This window comes from Phoxinus phoxinus, assembly GCF_949152265.1.
Source record: "Phoxinus phoxinus genome assembly, chromosome: 13".
In the NCBI taxonomy this organism is placed as follows: Eukaryota; Metazoa; Chordata; class Actinopteri; order Cypriniformes; family Leuciscidae; genus Phoxinus; species Phoxinus phoxinus.
Window position 1 is genome coordinate 28,892,446 of NC_136888.1, and position 20,754 is coordinate 28,913,199.

Consider the following 20,754-nt stretch of genomic DNA (forward strand, 5'->3'; position numbering starts at 1 on the left):
CCTTGTCTACTTAAGATCTAATCGACCAAAATGCATCTTAATACCAGGTGTAAATAGGGCATTAGTCGGGACCCTGTGAGACACTACTCTTGGACTTGAATATTAGATTTTGTGTTTGTAATACTAACCCAACATAGAACCCTTTAGAAAATACAGCACAAAGAGTCAAATTTAGGTCATGACCTATTTTCTGTTTGTCAATTGTTTGTTTTAAGAACCCATCCCAATGCAAATATTCTGCCAACAGAGAATCTTGCCGTTTTGTTCATGCAAAGTGAACAAACGCTTTTTTGTTCTTAATAATGAAGCAAGTCAATGTTATAATAAGTCAATGTTATCTTGAGAGAACTAGTAACTGAATTATCTCTACCCTCAGGCTGTTTGTAAGCCGTTAGGTGTGTATACATTGTTTCAAAGGTAATGTACGGGTGACTAAGCATCTGCCTACTTAATGTTTGTTACTCCGGCTGCAAAATAAATATTATAAACAAATATCTAATAAATAAATACAATGTATACATATACAAGAAACATCGTACACAAGATATATAAGAAACTATATAAATACAAAAAAAATTGTAGTTGACTGTGGGATTTAACATCTAATTTATTAAAGCATTATTTATTGATAATCAATTATAATGAATAATCAGTAGGTCTTCGATTAAGAAGGCACCATTTTTAACTGATGCTCATAATCTCAATTAGATATGTTGGTAGTAGTAGGGGAAGACAAAACAATGCAGCTAATCTCAATGACCTGCATTGTTATGTCTTCCCCTACTACAGCCCGTAAGTCATTTGTGTTTGAGCTGAATGAGTCCACATCCAGCCAACTGTTGAAGCTGGAGAAGGAGAACCAATGCCTTCAAAGCACAATCCAGGAGTTAAGAGAAGCCTCCATCAACCTGGAAGAAGGTCAGCTGCATGCATTGGAGCTGGAAAAAGAGAACCAGAGTCTTAGCAAGAAGGTACATATCTTTTCCACATTTACTATATACTGAAAGACAGAATATTGAATACTGATGAGAACTTCTGTGTTGTGTGTTTTAGTTGGAGCGTCTGCAGTCTCAATTGGACCAGGAAAAACAGACAACTCAGGACATGGAGAACCTTGGAGATGAGCTACTAACGGAAAAACAGAGACTGGAGAAAACTCTAGAGACAATTCAGACTGATAAAGACAGACAGGTGAACATCTAAAGAAAGAAAACTCTTGTTATGTAACATGATGATCATAACAATATATTAATTATTCATTTATAAACTTAATTTGTTTGTGTGTGGGGGGTATTAGATCTCAGAGTTGGAGCAGGAGAAGGAGCACCTGACCCAGGCAGTGAGCTCCCTCCGGAAGCGTGCTCAGGTGAACAGTGAGGCTCGTGTGAGAGAGGTGGAGACAGAAAACCGCATTCTCCACCAGACTATCTCTGAAACGGGTGGTAAACTTGCTCGCTTGGAGTCTGAGAAACGGCAGGCAACTAAAGAGCTAGACTCTCTCCGTGAACGAGGAGAGCGCTGTGAAGAGATGGAAAAGGAGGTAGCACGTCTGGAGCGAGTCCGAGAGCAGCTACAGCGGGAAGCCGCCTCCTTAAAGATTGGCAGTGAGCGTGTCGAGACCCTGGAGTGTGAGAATGCTACTCTGGAACAAGACAATCGCCGGCTGAAGAAGCTGGCTGACACGGCGCAGAATGCCAGCATGCGCTTGGCTGTTCTGGAGAAGGATCACCGGCAACTTGAGGAGGAGAACCTGGAGCAGCGGCGTGCGTTGGAGACCCTGCGGCCGGCAGCTGCTCGCCTGGCACAACTACAGCAGGAACATGCCGAACTAGAGCGGGAACATGAGGAGATGTGCCGCACTTTGGAGGAGCTCCGCTCCCAGGCCAAGAGGAGCGAAAGATTGGAGATGAGCTACGGCAGTCTGAGCCAGGAAAACCAACGGCTCCAACAGACTCTGGACAACAGCGCCACCAAGATCCAGAGTCTAGAGGGCGAGCTGAGGCAGAATGAGGCGGAGAAGAAGGATCTGCGCCGTGAGTTAGAGGGCTTGAGTCAGACTCTAACATGGGCGGAAGCAGTTGAGAAGGAGAAGAGAGGAATGGAGCAGGAATTGGGCCAGGCAGAGAAGGAGAAGAAGCAGCTGGAGAAGGAGACGCGTAGGTTGAAGCAGCAGTTGGAGACGAAGGAGGCAGCGCTGGAGGAGAACTGCCTCAGGCTGGCCAGCATGGAGAAAGAAAGCACGGCTCTCAATAAAGAGTTAGGCCGCCTTAAAGAGGCTGCAGGGAGACTCAAAGAGCTGGAGAGAGAGTACAAAGACCTGCAGAAACAGGCCACCATGGATAAGAAGACTCTGGCCACACTAAGAGAGGTATGACATGTTTAGTACATCAATGTCAATGACATGTTTATAGAGTGTTCACTATAAAGAAAAAATCAAAATCGGAAAAAATTCTTAGAAATGTACTCTTTGTATTCATGTTGGTTTCATAAGGTTTTGAAAAACATTTATACAATTTTCATAAATTTGTTAAATTTAATGACTCCAAGTAACTGTCAAATAAAATGTAACGGAAGTAGAGACATTTCTTCTATATTTTGACTTAGATCTGAGCTAAACAGATTATCGTTGACTGGATGGAGGCAGGTCTGAATGCGAGCTTGAGGTCGATTTTGAGAAAGGCACATTATTAATTGCAAGGGATCAAATAAGATTTGTATGTCCAGACATAAGCAACCTATCTGCATGGGTTGCTTTGGTAAAGACGTAGGCGTACCTAAGTGTCTTTCAAATCAGATGCAGGAAAAATGGAGGTGCATCATCTCTAGATAAAGTGCCCTGTCATGTCACGACGCAAAACAGATTCTTGTATATTGTGATGCTCCATGCTGTTGTCACAGCCAAAATCTTTGGACATACTGTTGGAATACCGTATGAGTGCTTTCCTGCATTTCCATCACTGGTTTTGGCCTTATCGGTGTGTTGTCGCATTAAGAGTGATGCAAAAGACAACTTTAAGAGACTTATTTACCTTGACACACCGTTATGAGGGTCTGCAGTGGTGCTCTGTATGATATTACTGGAGTTCAGTGTTGGCTTTGCATATTCTTTCGAGCAGGAGCTGGTGAATGAGAAGTTGAGAGTGCAGCAACAGTGTAATGAACTGGAGAAGCTGAGTCACGAGCTGGAGAAGATCGGCTTGAATCGAGAGAGACTCCTACAGGAAGAACACAGCTGTGAAGACAAGTGAGTAATACGAGTAATAAGAAAATGATCAGTCATATCGTTTCTCGGGTTTAGAGTTCATTGGTAGTTTGTAATTACAAGGTGTTGCAAGATGCTTTAAAGTGTCTTGTTTGTTTTATGTGGACGCTGCCCTCTGAAAGGTGTAGCAGGTGAGGTGCTGCTAAAGTTGTAGACTTCCAATGCGACATGCTTGGTTTTCTCTCTTGTACATACCATCACCACTTGTCTCGACTCTGTCTTTCTTTCCTCTCACTGCCTGTGTTGAGGTTAAAGTGTTATAAGTAATGTGCCCCACACATTCAGATTATTTTTTGCAAGTGGCACGTTCATTTTTTAAATTTACACCATACAAAAAAATTATGCAAAATTAACTAACATGCTACTAAATTATTTTAGTTTTAAAAGTAGTGTTTCCCAACACTGTTCATTGCATGCTAACTTTACTGTCTTTACTATAGTGTGTGTGGTTCAGTGACCTAAAAGCGAAAAGTTAAAAGCTCTTTACATGGTTGTTGTCTGTAGTAGCTTTGCTGTGTAGTGGTGTGTTTATAATTGTTTCTTCCATATTGAAGCCCCAGTATGAAGAAATTACAGAACTGACTCTTGGTATATACTCCAGTTTGATTAGTTTTCACTGGAATGTTCCCTGTAGAGGGATCAGTAGTGAAGGATTCTACTTTCTAGACTCGTTCTCTCTCTCTCTCTCTCTCTCTCTCTCTCTCTCTCTCTCTCTCTCCCACCTTTAACCCCGTATTACGGTGAGTGTGACATCTGACATGTATTTGTAAGTTAGATCAAAAGAAATGAACGTGGCTGAATGGAAACTGGAACATTTCTCACCAGCTAATAGTGTCATAAAACGCTAGTTGTCACTAATCGCTTCGTGTTTGAAGAAATTTACTACTAACCGTCACATTCCACTGTGCTTCGTAATCCCTCCAAGAGGGTGTGTGTGTGTGTGTGTGTGTGTGTGTGTGTGTGCGCGTGCGTGTGCCCGTGCGTGTGCGTGCGTTATATTATAAATTATATTGAATTTTATAAATGTGTTTCTTTTAGCTTGCTATGGCAGTTTTGTTGCTGTTAACTTGAACTGTTCACTTTTGTTTTTTATTGAAGTAAAGCTCAAATAAAATATAAATATTAGTGGAAAAGCTTAAAATTAGAAAACTTCAGCCCTGTGGATTTTAGCCCTTAGGCTTTTTAATACTACTCACTAGTTAATTTTTCTACCAGCTATGTCAAACTGAGAAACTGCACTTTATTTCAAACAAATGTCATTTTAACCTCATCTCATTCTGAAATTACTTTCTTTTTTTCTTTTTTTTTCAATTACCGACTTTTTGTCTTATTAAAACTAGTTTGCGTTTCCTAAATAAACACAATAAAAAAAATTTGCGCAAAATATTTTTCGTATCTTGACAAAGATAATTTATTTATTGCTAAGGTTGTTGTAATGACTTACTGTCAGAGATCTAAGCTTTTCTATTTGACTGGTCAGATTCTGATGCTAACACCGATTTAACATTCTAATATACCAACATTCCATTTTCATTCTTCAGTAAATATAAGATCCTGGAGACAAAGATTGAGTCGGCACTGAAGAAAACTTTAGAACTGAGAGAAGAGAAGATCCAGAGCCTGGAGTCTCGCCTGGAGGAGAGCAGCAGCTTAAACCAGCAACTTCGCACCGAACTCACCGCTGTATGTTCTGGCTTTCTCAAATAACAAATATGTACAATTCAAAACAAAGAAAGTTGGGGAAATGGTGAAAGGAAGTCTCTGATAAGTTGCAGCTTATATCAGGCCTGATTTTCTCTTCCGTTCTCTCCTTTCCAGGTGAAAAAGAACCTGGAGGCCCTCAAGCAAAGGCAAGAGGAAGAAGCGGCTCATTCTGAGATCTCCCAGCAGGCTTTGGGGCAGGTTAGATCGTTCCCAGATAAAGAGAAGTGGGAGACTGAACATAGGGAGGCCACAGCTGAACTTCTCAAGCTGAAAGACAGACTAATTGATGTTGAGAAGAATGTAAGACGACATATCTATATCAACCCAGCTGCTCAACTTATACAGAATCGCCTTCAGTATTGTAACATGCTTTTGTGAACTCCCCAGAATGCAACACTGCAGACAGAGAAACATCTTCTGAAGGAGCAGCTGAAGCAGTTAGATTCCCAGAATGCACAGCTCAACGCACAAACACTAGCTCTGCAGAAACAGGCATCGTCGTTACAAGAGCACAACACCTCTCTTCATAAAGAAACTGCAAAACTGCAGGTACAGTGTACAGCAACAATTAATCATTACTGTCAGGCTTCTGTTCTTACATTTTAATGCAGTATGTCTTCATTTTGTTCACTACTAAACTGAAAATTATATTTTAATAAAAAATATTGTTACATTTTCACATTTCTTTTCTTATAAAAACACACGGCTGTTAATATACTATATAACACATTTTGTATTGTTTCTTTTCTCACTTTTTTTCTTTTCTCCATTGAATTATTTTTGCGGACCCCCTAGCTCCCCTTGTGGCCTACAGGTTGAAAACTCCTGGGCATAATTTTTGACATCTATTGATTTGCTTACAACATTAAAATAAACCATCCACTTGTATGACGCCTTGTATCCTCCTGAAGTCTCTACAGAAATGAGTACATGAGCTGTTATACAGGACGCATCAAAGTAAACGTTCCTTTACTTTCCCATTTACTCTTCTATTTGACCTCTTGTCATGTGAAGTGCAACAGAAACTGAGTGCGCCTCTGTATACTGTCTCCAGTGTAGACCGCGGCAGTGATTATAATGGGTTTTATTTGCTTTTAACGCGACACTCGCATCCAGTATAGGCAAATGTCAGCCATTAAGAAACTGAACGTGAGTGTGCGCGGCCTATGATTAAATAAATGTTTTCGTTATAATGAGGAGGACGTTTTAAGCTATGAAACTTGCAGGATGTACAAAGACCTCTTATATGTCAAAAGATCAAGGCAAATTTGATATCTCATGTCATGACCCCTTCAAGAATTTTGGGATTGTAAAGCTAATCAGTACTTCCTTTTTGATCTCCAAAAATATCTGACATGGTCAGGCACATAGAAATAGTTGACATTGCCAATGCTTACTAGGTCCAGCAAATACCGTAAGAGAGAACAGGTGAGAATGCCGCCTTCTGTTTTTTGGTCGTGTAAGGGTCATTGGTGACGTGAGAAAGCAATTTTGTGACCAAAGAGATGGCAGGTGTGATACAACTGACTGTAGGATTGACATTTCCAGAATTAAAACAGAATGTTCACCTGTTCCTCTCTGACCCATACGGCAAGAAAGCAGTTGCTTTGTTCAGCCAAGAATAAAATCTGTCTGTCCGCTTAAAATATACAAAACAGAATCTTTAGATGTCCAATTTTCACAGTTGTTTATTTCCCTTCTCGTGTTCAGGTGGAAAATTCAACCCTAAGCTCCCAGAGCTCCTCTCTCATGGCTCAATATGGAGCTTTACAGGCCCAGCTGCAAACTCTGGAGTCGGAGGCTGAGTCTCTCCAGAAACAGCGTGAGGAGGTGTGTGCCGCCCGCGACCGAGTGACGCAGGACCACGAGCGCCTGCTCAGCGTACACGACAGGCAGGCGACCGAGTACGAGCAGTTTATCGCCCAACACGCAGCGCTGAAGGGCAACCTGAGAGCTCTGGAGCAAGAACACCGCACGCTGGAGAGCAAGTCAGTCCCTTTCCAACTCAATCAGTCCTTCAGAAATGCATTCATCTACCATCCAGCTCTACATCAAACATGATGGCATTAGGTCTATATGCGGGAAACTATAACTATAACGGGAAACTAGCATAGTTCATGTGATATTCTCTATATTTTTAAGAAGAATTGTCATGATCAATCGGAATTGCAAAAATAATTAATAGTAATGAACAAATACTTCACATTTAGCTTTATTTTCTGCAGCAGGTTCAAGATCACATTTGGTGACCTTTGTTGAGTTATTGACCCTTTCCGTAGGTGGCAGCTTATGCATCTTTCTGTCTGCCTGAGGAGGCTGTGTAACAATAGAGTAATGAGCTGCGTCTGGTCTGAGCCGAGACGCCACAATGACCCCATACCATTAGGACTGCTGACAGAGACGTTGAGAGATGGAGGGCCCTTAAAGGGACAGTCCACCCAATAATCGAAATTCTGTCATGTACTCACTCTCTTTCCAAAGAGGTGTCTTTCCAAAACTGTGCGACTCGTTCTTCTGCGGAACATAAAAGTTTTAAAGAAACTAATAATATTATGCATAATACATAGTATTTGCAAGAATGTTGGTAACCAAATGGTTTTGGCTCCCATTGAGTTTTCATTGTACAGACAACAATCACAATGGAAATCAATGGGAACTGAAATTGTTTGGTTACCAACATTCTTTACACATTGTTTTATGTTCCGCAAAAGAAAGTTACTTTAATAGTAAGGAACAGTCAGGGTTTAGTGCTTGTAAAAATTGCCTTTTTTCCCAACTATACGCAAATGTGTTTGATAACAATTGTAGGTTTTAAGGCCTGACTTGTCCTGCAATATGGTGTTGCTAATAAAACAGCCCCAATGGGAATCTGAATGTTTTTTTAGAGGTGGGTCACAGTGGAAAATGTCCCTTATTTTTATACGCACACATTAGACCTTAATTAGCACAAACACAACCTGCTCTAATACACACTAATCCTCTCACGTCACACTAATTTTTCCATGGTGCAATGTGGAAAGTTGTTTCTTTTGTTAGAGACAGGAAAAACATGGTTCTGTTTGCCTGTAGTTTTGTAGTCTCCCCTTGTCTCTTTTATAGCTCGGTCTCATGAATAATGCAGTAGTGCGTCTCTGGGGGCCTCAGCTGAGGGGTTCACCAGATGGCTGTCAGGGGCCCAATCAGCTAATGTCCACCGGCTTCAGCGTCCATGCCCAACATGCCACCTGTCACACACACACACACACACACACACACACACACACACACAATCTCCTAATTACTATTATTTATTTAAACTAGCATCAGTCTGGAACAGTACTGGGTTTTTTGGGGGGGACTGTAGGCATATGAAGCTGGTTCCCAAGATTCAGTGTTGAGGAAAGTTACTTTTTTAAAGTAATTAATTACAATATTCAGTTACACCCTAAAAACTGATTGGAAGCTAAAAGGAAATCCAAATTCACACCTGGACAGTAGAGGGCGCAGCTCAAACAAACCCTGCAGAAGAATAGGATGCATAAGAAGAAAGTTCAACACTTCAGCAATAAATAAAATAAAATAAATAAAACCCAAATGTGATGTTTATCTAAAGTAATTTTTGCTGCTTAGTATGGTTGAATTGGATAATAAAATGTCAACAGCAAATACTGCCGAATAAAGTGAGTTTAAATGCATAAAGTATATTTGTGTAATTTAACATTTAATTGTTGCAGGTTTGCATAATCTGAGTTTGCATTTCACGGTTCTTATTCATTTTGAGGAATATTGAATCTGTTTTTGCGCAAGTGAGATGAGTATATGAACTCTGCATTTAGAACTACAATAATCATCATGTTCACACAGCGCAAACAACGCCTCTGCACTTACTCCTGATTTCTCAACATGGAAAAATACTTATTTATTTTAAAAAGTAACAAATATTTTGATGTAAAGTAAAAAGTATTACTTTACTAGTTACTTGAACAAGGTAATCTGTTTATGTAACTTGCGTTACTTGTAATGCGTTACCCCCAAAACTGGCAAGCTTTTTTGTTAGCTGAACCCCCATGACTTTGGTATTTAAAGTAAATAATTAATGTAACATCTCCACAAATAATTAAAACATTATTTCTCCAAAATATATTTCTTTATGACAGAGTATGAAAAAGTCCAAGGCACTTACAAACACTGCTTATTAAAAGTTCAGCAAAGTCTAATAATAATAATAATAATAGTTGTAGTAATGATAATTAAAAAAATTTTTTTTTACAAAGTGTTGGCTTTTATGTGTACATGCATTAAAAAAATATGTGATTGCCTTTTTAATTTATTTTCAAATTAATTCATTTTAAATGTATTACAAAATATTAATGCATGTATATTAAAAAATACATTTTAATTTAACAGTTTCCATCACAACCTGATAGCTTTGTGAACCCCTAACCCTAACCTTGTGGGCCTTTGTCAGATTAGACCCTGTCTTTAGTTTGACACAAATGAAAAGGAGTCTGTGATAGATAGACGTACAGTCTCTTCAGTGGGTCATGCTGTCCTATGGTCCTCCTAGGTTATGTCTAAGTGTAAAAAGGGTTAACAATCAGACGTGTTTTTAGTCCACTGGAATTGATTTGACATTTTCTTTGTTTTTTAGGCTAAATTAATGCTATAAAGGAACACAACACTACAAACACATTGAAAAGACTGAACTGTTGGACAAACATATTTTTATTGACATCAAATTATAAATATAGCATCTCCCTTAACTAAGACCCATGGGGAAAACCTGTTCTACATTAGTGTTAATCAGACTTTGCTTCCTTATACTCCAGAATCATATGACTTGAATGTGTATTAGAGAAATTGTTTAGTTAAAATCACTGTTTGTGTTGAACAGGTACATGGTTCTCCTGAAGCAGAAGGACGCTATGGAGGCGCTGGAAGCGTCACAACACAGGGACAGAGAGAGTCTGGGAGAAGAAATTCACAAGAACACTCTTATCCTGGGGGAGAACCGCAGTTTAAGGGAAGAAGTAGACAGGTTAGAGAGACTTTTTAACAACAAAATGCACTCAGTAGGACTTTCACTTTCAGTTCAAAACACACAACGGGCTGAGTTGATTCATTTTAAATATGTACTGCCCTCTGCTGGCTGGAATAGACTTCAGTAATTCAGCAGTAGTTACAACGTGAATGTATACATGCACAATATTTAAAAATGCATTATAATGTATAAAATATTATATAAAGCATCTCTGTTTATGTCCCTGCAGAATGTCACAGAATCACACACAGCTGAGGCAGGAGTATGACAGCCTGCAACTGCAGACCAAAGAACTAAAGACTTCTCTGAATGAGTCTCAGCTGGAACTGAACCGCTGGCAGGCACGTTATGACCAACTGAAGGAACAGCATCAGGGCCTGGACATCTCAATGACCAAACTGGACAACCATTGTGAGGTTAGCATTTGAGATCTTACAGGATGAAAGAACTGATGCTTCTTTATACACGCAGCTTCTGCAGAGAGCCCAAGACTGTACTGTACCATCACAAGCCGGGCCAGATATTGATTCCGAGGCTTGAAATTGATTACTTTTAGCTTCCAGCGCTAATGTATCTTTTTTTCTCTAAATTTAGCTGCTAACCCGTTTGAAGGGAAACTTGGAGGAGGAAAACCATCATCTTCTCAGTCAGATCCAGATGCTTAGCCAACAAAACCAGACCCTTCTGGAGAGAACCATGGAGAGCAAAGAACTTTACCATGAAGAACAGAAGCAATACATGTGAGCCGTGTGCCATACATCATCTTCCAATCATATATCAATGATTCCCATCCTGGGTACTAGGAATGATTATGATTTTGCATAGCTACATGTATAAAACAGAAGTTACAAAACATTAGTTTATTTAAATAGCTCATTGTGCTGATTTCTATGTCATACATGTTGAAAATTCATTTTCTAAATGCATGTAATGATCTTATTGTGAACGATTAATCTATGTATATGTTTAAAAAACAAATGTAACCTTGTATTTATAATCAAAATGTCAGCTACTCTCTTGTGACTCTCCAGTCATTTATTGTGCTTAAACTCCGCCTCTTTCTAATGATCAACTGCAAGGTTGCATTCATCTAATGACAACCAATGCATAGAACCAAGTTCCTGCATCAATTTTTTTTCCTTTGTGATAATCTAATGTTGCTATTGCCGTGACTTCAAACAAATATATTTATTATTTGGCGTACTTAAAATTAATTGAAACATTGTTTCAAAGAAACTTGTGGTAAAAATGTCTTAATGCCATTTTCTTAATAGTCATGGTTTCCTCTTGCAGTGATAAGCTGAATTCGTTACGACGACAGAAGGAGAAATTGGAGGAGAAGATCATGGACCAGTATAAGTTCTATGACCCGACTCCTAAAAAGTGAGTCCAACTGATTAAGACTGAATAGACTTTACTCTTAGGGCAATTTATCAAGTTAATTTATATCAAGTTCTTTATACTATGAACTTTAAATACAAACTTGTTTTTCTCTTCACAATAACACAGGAGCCGTCATTGGGCTGGAGCCAAAGCAATAGCAAAATTCATGAAACCTAAGAAAGAAAGTTCACGAGAACGGGCTGAGGGTCCACGTGAGAGGATCCGAAGCGCTCCAGACATCCCTCTTCCAGAGATCCCCACATGCATAGACTGTCCTGAGAGCTTGCCACCCCTTCCCCCTCCACCACTGCCCCCCAGACAGTCACGTCTCAGTCTGGACTCCATGAACGGTCACTCCGCAGAGGAGAATCATATACAGTCTCCCATCCTCTCACCTGCCCTTAACGGCCGAGGTGAGTTCTGCTGTCACAGAGCTGAACTAAGCTCCTCACGTCAAGTCATACAATGGTTTGGATCAATATATAAATCAGTTTGATTCCTCTACTTTTCCCACTATTATTTAAAGGTACAGTGCACCCAAAAATGAAAATTCTGTCATAATTTATATGAAAACTTATATGACTTTCTTCTGTGGAACATGAGATGGTATTTTGAGAGATGTCCATACAATGGAAGACAGTGGGAACCAAAACATGTTGTTTGGTACCAACGTTCTTCAAAATATCTTCTTTTATGTTCCACAGAAGAAAGAAAATCAAACCGTTTAGCAAAACAATACATAAGTCATTTTTTTAGTGCTGGGCAACGATTAATCACATGCAAAATAAAAGTGTGTACTGTGTATAATTATTCTGTATAACAAACATGCATGTATATATTTAAGAAAAAAATATTTATATATATTTATGTATAATATTTATGTATGTATATATATATATATATATATATATATATATATATATATATATATATATATATATATATATATACATATATATATATATATATACATACAGTATATACATGCAAATATTTCTTAAATATATACATGCATATGTGTGTGTATTTTTATATATACAAATAATTATACACGGTACACACACATATATTATGTAAACACAAACCTTTATTTTGGATGTGATTAATCGATGCCCAGCACTGTTTTTTTTTATTTTTTTACTTGGACTTAAATTATACAATATAAGGGACAAGTGGCAGCAACAAAAGTGAAAGTGATTACAAATTAGAAAATTGCTATCATATTAATCATGAATAAGACTAGAGTCTATATGAATCATACTCCTGATGCTCATTTTCAAGCGATTTGGGGGTCTTGACGCCCATACGAGTTCAGAAAACTAAACTAAACATACTCAGGTCTGCACTAAAAGCTCAAATTGGTACAAAAAAGTTGGGACACTTTTATACAAACACAGTAAACTAGCATTTAGTGTGCTATCTGTGTTTTCCACTAGGGGGCGCCATGCGACTTTTTTTCTGGGTTTTTGGTATTATACAACCTCTTTTTCTTCTTGACATCTACTCAATGAACTAATCTTGATGTAAATTTCCATTTTCAGTCTATCATTTCTCAGCTTTCCAAGTAATAATACTTTCCCAAGTTTCATGCTATATTATTGCATGGCCAAAGTAATCTTCAAAGGAAACCTAGGGGGCTTCATTCTTCATGAATCATAGATGTAGCCATTTTTCAATCTCTGAATCATCATTTCTTCTCTTCCACTGACTCCTCTCTCTCTCCCTGTCTATGTATCTGTCTGTACATTAATCCTCACACACTCCAGTCCCTCCAGCAGCGAAGCGTTTCACCTTTCTCAGGAGCAAGAGCCAGGAGAAAATGCGCGTTCCGGGGACGCCGCCGTCTCGACGATCCATTACCAGACGCCTACGCTTCTGGTCCTCATCCGATAACATCGTCCCCTGCCCCCCCTGCGAGCCTTTTTCGCATATCGGCCATTTCTAACACTTCATCCTTTTCATCATCATCAGTCACCATCTTTACTCTTTCCATCTACCATTATTCACATTTTTTTATTTTCTTACAACAAAAAAAAAAGCATCAAGCTACACTTATTAGGCAATAAAACCAGCCAATGCACACTCCGAGCTAAACGCTAAATAATTAAGCATTTTTAAATGTTCCTATCACCCTCACCATCACAGGCTCACAGTGAAACACACATGCATACGCACAACACACACCTTAACCACACCTCATTGAAATGCTCTGGGGGGCTCTGGGACCGGGCTGCGGGACTCTGAATGCCACCCTGCAGTAAGTAATGTGAATTAAATGGAGCGAAATGCAGCCCGCTTTGCGCTTGCTGTGAGAAATGTGTGTTTGATGTTGCTAGCACTGAATAATGGGGGTTAGGTGACCACAGTTGCAAATCAATAGTAATCAAATTAAGTGCACGCATACAAAGAGAGGTTGAAAGCTAGGCGGACAACTTCACGGAGGCGACAACTTCATCAGATAATCCCTGCTGAAAGGAGGATTTATGCTGTGGGCTTTGATGTGTGGCATGTGAACTTTGCATTGCATACGTTTTGCTCAAGAATGGCCTGCAATATTTAGATTATATCCAGCAACCACAGTCCAAGTTTGTCACCCCTTTTTTTGCATCTTTAACATCTTCCTTTGTATGTCCACTGTGGGTCATGTACATGTGCATGCGACTCTCCCATTTATATGTGGAGGGTTCACATGCAAATCAGACCTGGCTGAGATGCATTGATTTTTACCTTAGCCTTTTCAGCGCACATCACTTATAAAAGCCATTCTTGGGGGTGGAGATGTGTCGGTATGTCCCGTAACCACAATTCTTAGGACAGCAAGAGGTATCTTAATTGTACAACAGCTTCAGTATGAATAAAATTATTAGATTTACATGTTGCATGGTTTGTGTATTTAAGCAAGTAAGAAAGTCTGAAGGCAGTGTGATGAGATGTGTGACAAGTTATGTGTCACACATCTGTCAAAAACCGTACAGCAGGAAAAACTCAACTCAAACACCATCCTGTGGTTAAGTTTCAGGTGTAAAACGGATGCTTTCTGTTTCCGCTTCTGTGCTTATTTTTTGTCTATGTTTTCATCCCCATCGCATCTCATTATATGTTGTGAAAAACAAACAAACCAAGAAATTATGTAGATTTACATAGTCTTGCAAGTTAACACATGCACTCAGACACATTAATGGTGCTCAAATAGACAATGCATGTTTGAGTCTGGCGTGCGACATTTCTGATCTCATTCTAGTTCTTAAAGGTGGCAAAAAAGGACAAAAATATTCACAGCCGTAGTTATTTGTTGGCACATGCACTCTTACACGTACACACAATGCACGTTTGAGTCTGGCTTACAATATTTCAAATCTCATTTTTGACATTAAAAGTGGTAAAAAAGGCCAAAAACTGTCTAGAATTACTTGGGTCTGTATCTTAGTGCTTAGCACATGCACTTTTGAGCCATGGTGTTCATATAGACAATGCATGTTTGAGTCTAGCTTGCAACATTTCTCATCTTATTTATGTCATTTAAAGTGGTAAAAAGGCCAAAAACATTATGCAGAATTACCTAGAACTTTAAATTATCGCTTAACACATGGAATAATACAGCCATGGTGCTTATACAGATAATGCATGTTTGAGTCTTGCTTGCAACATTTCCTCTTTGCATTTGTCATTTAAAGCCATTAAAAGCTAATATGTAGATCTTCTGTTATAATGTTCTAGGCAGTTATGGAAACTAATTTCTCCTTGTTTTTAAAAAAACATGTAAGGGATCATTTGCAGAATGGCTCTAATATAATGTCATGGAGCACCAGAGTTTTCCAGCTGGTGTTTTAGTTTGGTCACAGCAGTGAAGCTTAAAGGAATTTTTGGGTTAAATACAAAGCTCTATCCACAGCATCTGTGGCAACAGTGGCATGCTGTCAATTTATAAAAAATTTTTTTTTAATTTGACTTGTTCGTCAATATGTAAAAGCAAACAAAAATGATGTTTACAGTTATCCACTTAGCTTGGAAGTCTTTGGGTCAAGACATCGCACCAGAATGCAAGTTTAATTGTTAAGTCTTGTGGCTACATAGCCAGAAGTGCACAATATATGGTAGATTTTTTTCAACTATTACATGATCAAGCCAATAAGTCTAGTAACTTTTGGATTTGGAATATAATTGCCCATAAAAATTGACATCTTTACTGCTCAAATAATGAATCACTTAAGACAGACACCGACTGGTTTGTTTTTACAAACTGAGCAACCCATGAAAATTATTTTCTGTGGAATCCATCAATATTTCACAGATGCTACTGATAGAGAGCTTGACTTGTTTTGAACCTGGAACATTCCTTTAACCTTATTTAAAGTGTATGGAAAGCCCACCGGTGTTCTGCTTGAGTGTTTTTTTTTACTAACACGTGCTTGTGCTTTTGCCCCGGCACCTCCTACACAGCTTCCTGCAGCGTCACTGGAGCCCAGCAGCGGCGCTTGCACTGCACGCTCTGTACACACAGATACTGACCTTTTCTCTTGATTTTCTTTCTTTTTCTTTCAAGTGTTGAACGACAGTGGAGGGTCCAAAGGCAGAGAGGGCTATCACTCAGTAGGGGGCAGTATAGAGGGCATGAACGGGTACGAGGAACTGGTCCGATGGAGGGGCAGGGAGCCAGGAGCCACCTGTTCAACTCCACTGAGCCGCAACTCCCACAATGCACCAGGCTTCACGTCCTCTTCTAGCTTGCGGCCGGGACGCAGGCCAAAGGGTAACCCTAAATTATGCCGATTAGTACATATGTCAGTGACCTTGAACCTCAAATGACAGACCATGTTGATTCTGTCATGTTTGGTATAATTGACTCATTCTTAGAGACATTTTATATTATAGCAGAATTTTGTGTGCTTTTAGATTTCACTATTAAATTAATATTTGGGGTTAAACACAAAGGGGAAAAATCAATTAAATATTAATATTCTGTCATTATTTACTTGTCGTTTCAAATCTATATGACTTTCTTTCTGTTTTTGCCTATATGATGAATGTCAATGGGTTCCACAACAATATTTTACTCCAAATATAATTTAACTATTTACTTTAATTGTATGGTCAGAATGAAACACAGAGACATTTTTCTAATTATCTTCTTTTGTGTTCAGCAGAATAAAGAAAGTCATGATGTGAGGGAGAGTCAACAATGACAGAATTTTCATTTTTGTGTGAACTACTCCTTAAAACTATTTTCATATTACAAACAACAGATACTGAGAGCTTAATTTCAAAGGATGATTAAAAAAAATATACACTACATTTACAATACAATTGAATTACTCTAATACATTTAAGGAAATATATACAGTACATGGAATTATGTTCAAAAGCTTAGGGCTGTTAATGTTTTTGCAAGTTTCTTATGCTCACTAAGGCTGTTTTTATTTACGGTAATCAAAAATACAGTAAATTTGTGAAATATTCTAATTCTTTTCAATGTTTAAAACTGTTGTGCTGCTTAATATTTTTGGTGGAAACCACATTACATTTTATTTTTCAGGATTCTTTGATGAATAGAAAGTTTTTAAAAATACAAAGTTCTGGCATGAAACTCTAGATGGTGTGCTAATAGGTCCTTAACTCAATCTGCTTGCAGTCACGTCATTCTCTATATGGAGCAGCTGATTGGTTCCTGCTGTATCAGCAGCCAATGAGCTCACTGCTCAACCTTCAAACACTTGTTAAGCATTTTGCTGTAGCAGTTGCGGCACACTTTCAGAAACCCTCCACCATCCCCAGCTCCACCTGTATAGATCTGCTATGGGTAATTCATGTATGCTATATTGTTCAGCAGCAGCATGTCTTACTTGCTCACAGCAGCATGTTGTGTATGTATTTGCAGTGGCATGTCCCGTACTTGCTCTGCAGCAGCGTAGCAGATCTATTCCCCCAAGACCAAATATATCAACATTGTCATACCCATCACCATGCTCAGAGAGTTGTCATGACATGAATATCATACCTTTTGTAGCTTTATTAATACCTTTACTGCCACTTTTGATCAATTTAAATGCTGATCCTTGCTGAATAATACTATTAATTTATTTTGTTAAAAAAATAAAAATAAAAATCTTGAATGGTAGTGTACAGTAGACACCAAGAGTTTAAAAACGTGAAGCTTATTATTTTTGTTAAAGTACTTAAAAAAAATTTTTTTTTACTTTAAAGTCTACGGTAAATCATTCTTTTGAAATGAAATTACTTTTCTAGGTGGATGAATGTCTGCTTTAGTCATTTTTTGTATTACTTTAAACATGCTTCATTAATTTTTCAATTTGAAGGATGAGTGGAAATAATTGTCTGTGGTAACCAGTAGCACACCATGGATAGAGCTTAAAGTTGGCGTCACGCTTCCGACATTTTTAAACCGATTTCCAGGCTAGATTACTGATGGGTGTTCACGGTTAATGGCCCTACCTACTCTGTCAGCTTCTCAATTTTCTTCCATATTTAAGTTGAGTCGTTGAAGTTTCCGTTAAGAGAGTTTGTTGTTTTTCATACCGCATTAGTTTATTTAGCCATTAGCAAGTTTACATTGTGTAATGTGCCACGGTGTACACATGGGGGCTTCATCTTTAAACACCACTGACCCTCTCAGTGACTCCCGGCCAAAAAGCCTGAAGCTCATTTCATCAATTCACTGTCAGCGTAATAGCGAAGCGTTCACTCTAAACCAATGTTTATTTTCAAGCGCTTGAAGCTTTCTCCGATATCCACTGCACTGCGTAAACAAGCAGTCATGTTCGTACAAACGCACACAGGAAGACTGCAGTAGCCGGAAGCCTATCCCATGTCCAATAATGACACTGTTGTTAGGAGAGCATCTTTAAAATGGGAACTAAATTGTGTGGGGAAAAAATTATGTATTAAAAAATGTATGCTACATATACTGATATTTTCCCTATCCACATTGTTGGGCTACACTCTCTTACTTTTAGGGTTGGTCTCAGAGGAAGACTTGCGCCATCATTCCCCAGATGCTGGCTTTGGCAGCGGTGTCCATGGAAACACAGGTAAGAGAATTAACTAAATCAATACATGTTGCATTTACAGCCTGTTTACTTCCTGTGCTAATTCAGTATGTGATGTGTGCCCCCCCAATCTACAGGGCACCGACCCAGTTCTGCCGAATTCAGCCGCAACACCTCCAGCAGCAATTCCCCCATCAGTTCCAAAGGTGTGTGTGTGTGTGTGTGTGTGTGTGTGCCTGCCTGTGCCTGTGCCGTCTGTTACATATGCATGCATAGTCACTTCATTAGCTGCTATGGGAAATGCCACCCCCGCACACTCTCTCTTTCAAGAACTATTGAGACCGTAATTGTTTCTCAGGTTGAAACAAAGAACATTAGCATGGCTCCCAGACATTATTAATTTGCAGAGGCAGCTCTGTTATCGAGAAAGCATTATTAAATTATAAATAAACAACTCAATTATTTAAGTTAATCAAATGGTTATTTCATTGATTATCAACAATTGTATTCATTTTTATAATCTTTATTTTTGTATTGGTGTATTATTGTGATAATACACTAGCATAAAAAAATTTGGGGTCAGTAAGATTTTTTTTTAAAGAAATTAATACTTTTATTCAGGTAGGATGTTACAAAAGATTTATTTTTCAAACAAATGCTGTTTTTAGCTTTCTATGTATCAACGAATCGAATATTAAGTAGCACAACTGTTTTCAGCATTAATAATAGTTGGTTTAATAATAAACAGTTTCTTGAGCATCAAATCAGTATATTAGAATAATTTCTGAAGGATCATGTGACACTGAAGACTGGAGTAATGATGCTGAGAATACAGCTTTGCCATCACAGTAATAAATTACATTTTAAAATATATTAATTAGAAAAACAGTTTTTTTTTATCAAATAAATACAGTCCTGGTGAGCATAAGAGACTTCTTTCAAAAACATCTTGTTTGTCCAAAAACATCCAAACTCCAGTGAATATTTCAGATGAACCCATCACAAAATTGCACATAAAATAAGATTAAACAGTTTAGTCTATTTACATGTCAGTCAGTCTGTGTGTTTGTGATCAGAATAAGTAATGGACCAGTCATTTAGCCATTTAGTCAAATGTCCAGCTATTTAAGCTAACTATTATAATGATTTATTTACAGTGTACGGTTGCTCTTTATACGTGTACTTACAGTGTACTTGCCTAAGAAAGTACTGGGTAATATGAGGTAACTACATGGGTTAAGGTTGGGTTTAAGGGTAGGTTCAGGGTTAGTACGTAGTATTTTAATGACTATAATAAGTACATAGTATGTACATGGGGAACAGGACTTTAAAATAAAGTGCTACACAGTGTATTCATTTGGAGACTCGCAATCACTGTGGTGTGGCAAAGTAGTTTGTGGTGCTTGCTAAGAGAAGATAAAAATGATGATGTGCTTTTGATAATAAAGTATCTTGCATTTGTTTTGCCATTATTGATGAGAGAAGACTTCCTAATGATCAGCGCTTTTATTCACGCTGAAAGGCAGTCTGGAGACCATGGACCAGATTTTCGCCTCGTTTAGGGAACCAATCGCAGAACGGGGAGGGAGCATTTGATAGACATTCTTAGCACCCAATAAACGGCGCCGGGCATTCGTAAACCACGCCTCAAATACGAGAAAATGCACATGTGGTTCCCAGACCCAAGTCTCAACGAGAATTGGGTCTGGCGTTAGCCAGGCTAGAGCCGGACAGTAACGGAGTACATTTACTTGAGTACAGTACTTAAGTACAATTTTGAGGGATCTGTACTTTACTCAAGTATCATTTTTGGGGGGTACTCATGACTTTACTCAAGTACATTTGAGAGGCAAATATTGTACTCTTTACTCCACTACATTTCTATCCATAACCGTGAGTACGGAGTACTCGGGAACCCTCTCGGAAACCCTCAGTTTGTTGTTTCCCTCTCAAACGTGACTGGATTGTGCAGGCGTCACTGATTGGGACAGCCTATCAGCAATCACCTTTCAGAGGTGTGGTTCAGAGGTGTGTCAGAACATTGCTATATTGCCGCCTTTGCTGGTTTAGGTTTATTGATTTGATTGATGAAAAAACAGAGAAACTCACATGTACACACAATTGTTAGTTCAAATGTGGGTGCAAAAAATCCATTAAAACTCTAGCAGCAGAGGTATGTCAGAGCATTGCCATTGTGCTATTGCCTTGTGGGCAAGTGCGAAATGTTAAATAAAGCAATGTGGTAAAAAGATGAAAATTACTTGATTTTACTTTCAATTCCTTTTACATTATCCAAGGTATTAACTTTTTTCATAACTCCATGTAGGACGTTTCTGTACATAAATGTAAGCATTGTGGCAGTAGTAATGCAATTTTTAGAA

The 20,754-nt window shown here is 38.6% G+C and overlaps 1 protein-coding gene across 2 annotated transcripts in view; it reads left to right on the forward strand.

The window, feature by feature from the left end:
* ccdc88c (coiled-coil domain containing 88C) overlaps positions 1-20,754 on the forward strand; it is a 54,485-nt gene that overhangs the window by 28,873 nt on the left and 4,858 nt on the right. Inside the window, exons 13-28 of one of the 2 annotated variants that reach the window (XM_079632435.1) lie at positions 790-971; positions 1,054-1,191; positions 1,298-2,368; positions 3,117-3,244; positions 4,804-4,945; positions 5,081-5,266; positions 5,354-5,515; positions 6,677-6,954; positions 9,840-9,983; positions 10,216-10,402; positions 10,581-10,726; positions 11,280-11,369; positions 11,496-11,782; positions 15,913-16,119; positions 18,341-18,415; positions 18,511-18,579. In XM_079632435.1, coding sequence (XP_079488561.1) covers positions 790-971; positions 1,054-1,191; positions 1,298-2,368; positions 3,117-3,244; positions 4,804-4,945; positions 5,081-5,266; positions 5,354-5,515; positions 6,677-6,954; positions 9,840-9,983; positions 10,216-10,402; positions 10,581-10,726; positions 11,280-11,369; positions 11,496-11,782; positions 15,913-16,119; positions 18,341-18,415; positions 18,511-18,579 — 3,492 coding nt within the window. Of the gene's footprint in view, positions 1-789; positions 972-1,053; positions 1,192-1,297; positions 2,369-3,116; positions 3,245-4,803; positions 4,946-5,080; positions 5,267-5,353; positions 5,516-6,676; positions 6,955-9,839; positions 9,984-10,215; positions 10,403-10,580; positions 10,727-11,279; positions 11,370-11,495; positions 11,783-13,135; positions 13,454-15,912; positions 16,120-18,340; positions 18,416-18,510; positions 18,580-20,754 lie in introns of those variants that run through there. The other variant, XM_079632436.1, reaches the window with a different exon arrangement.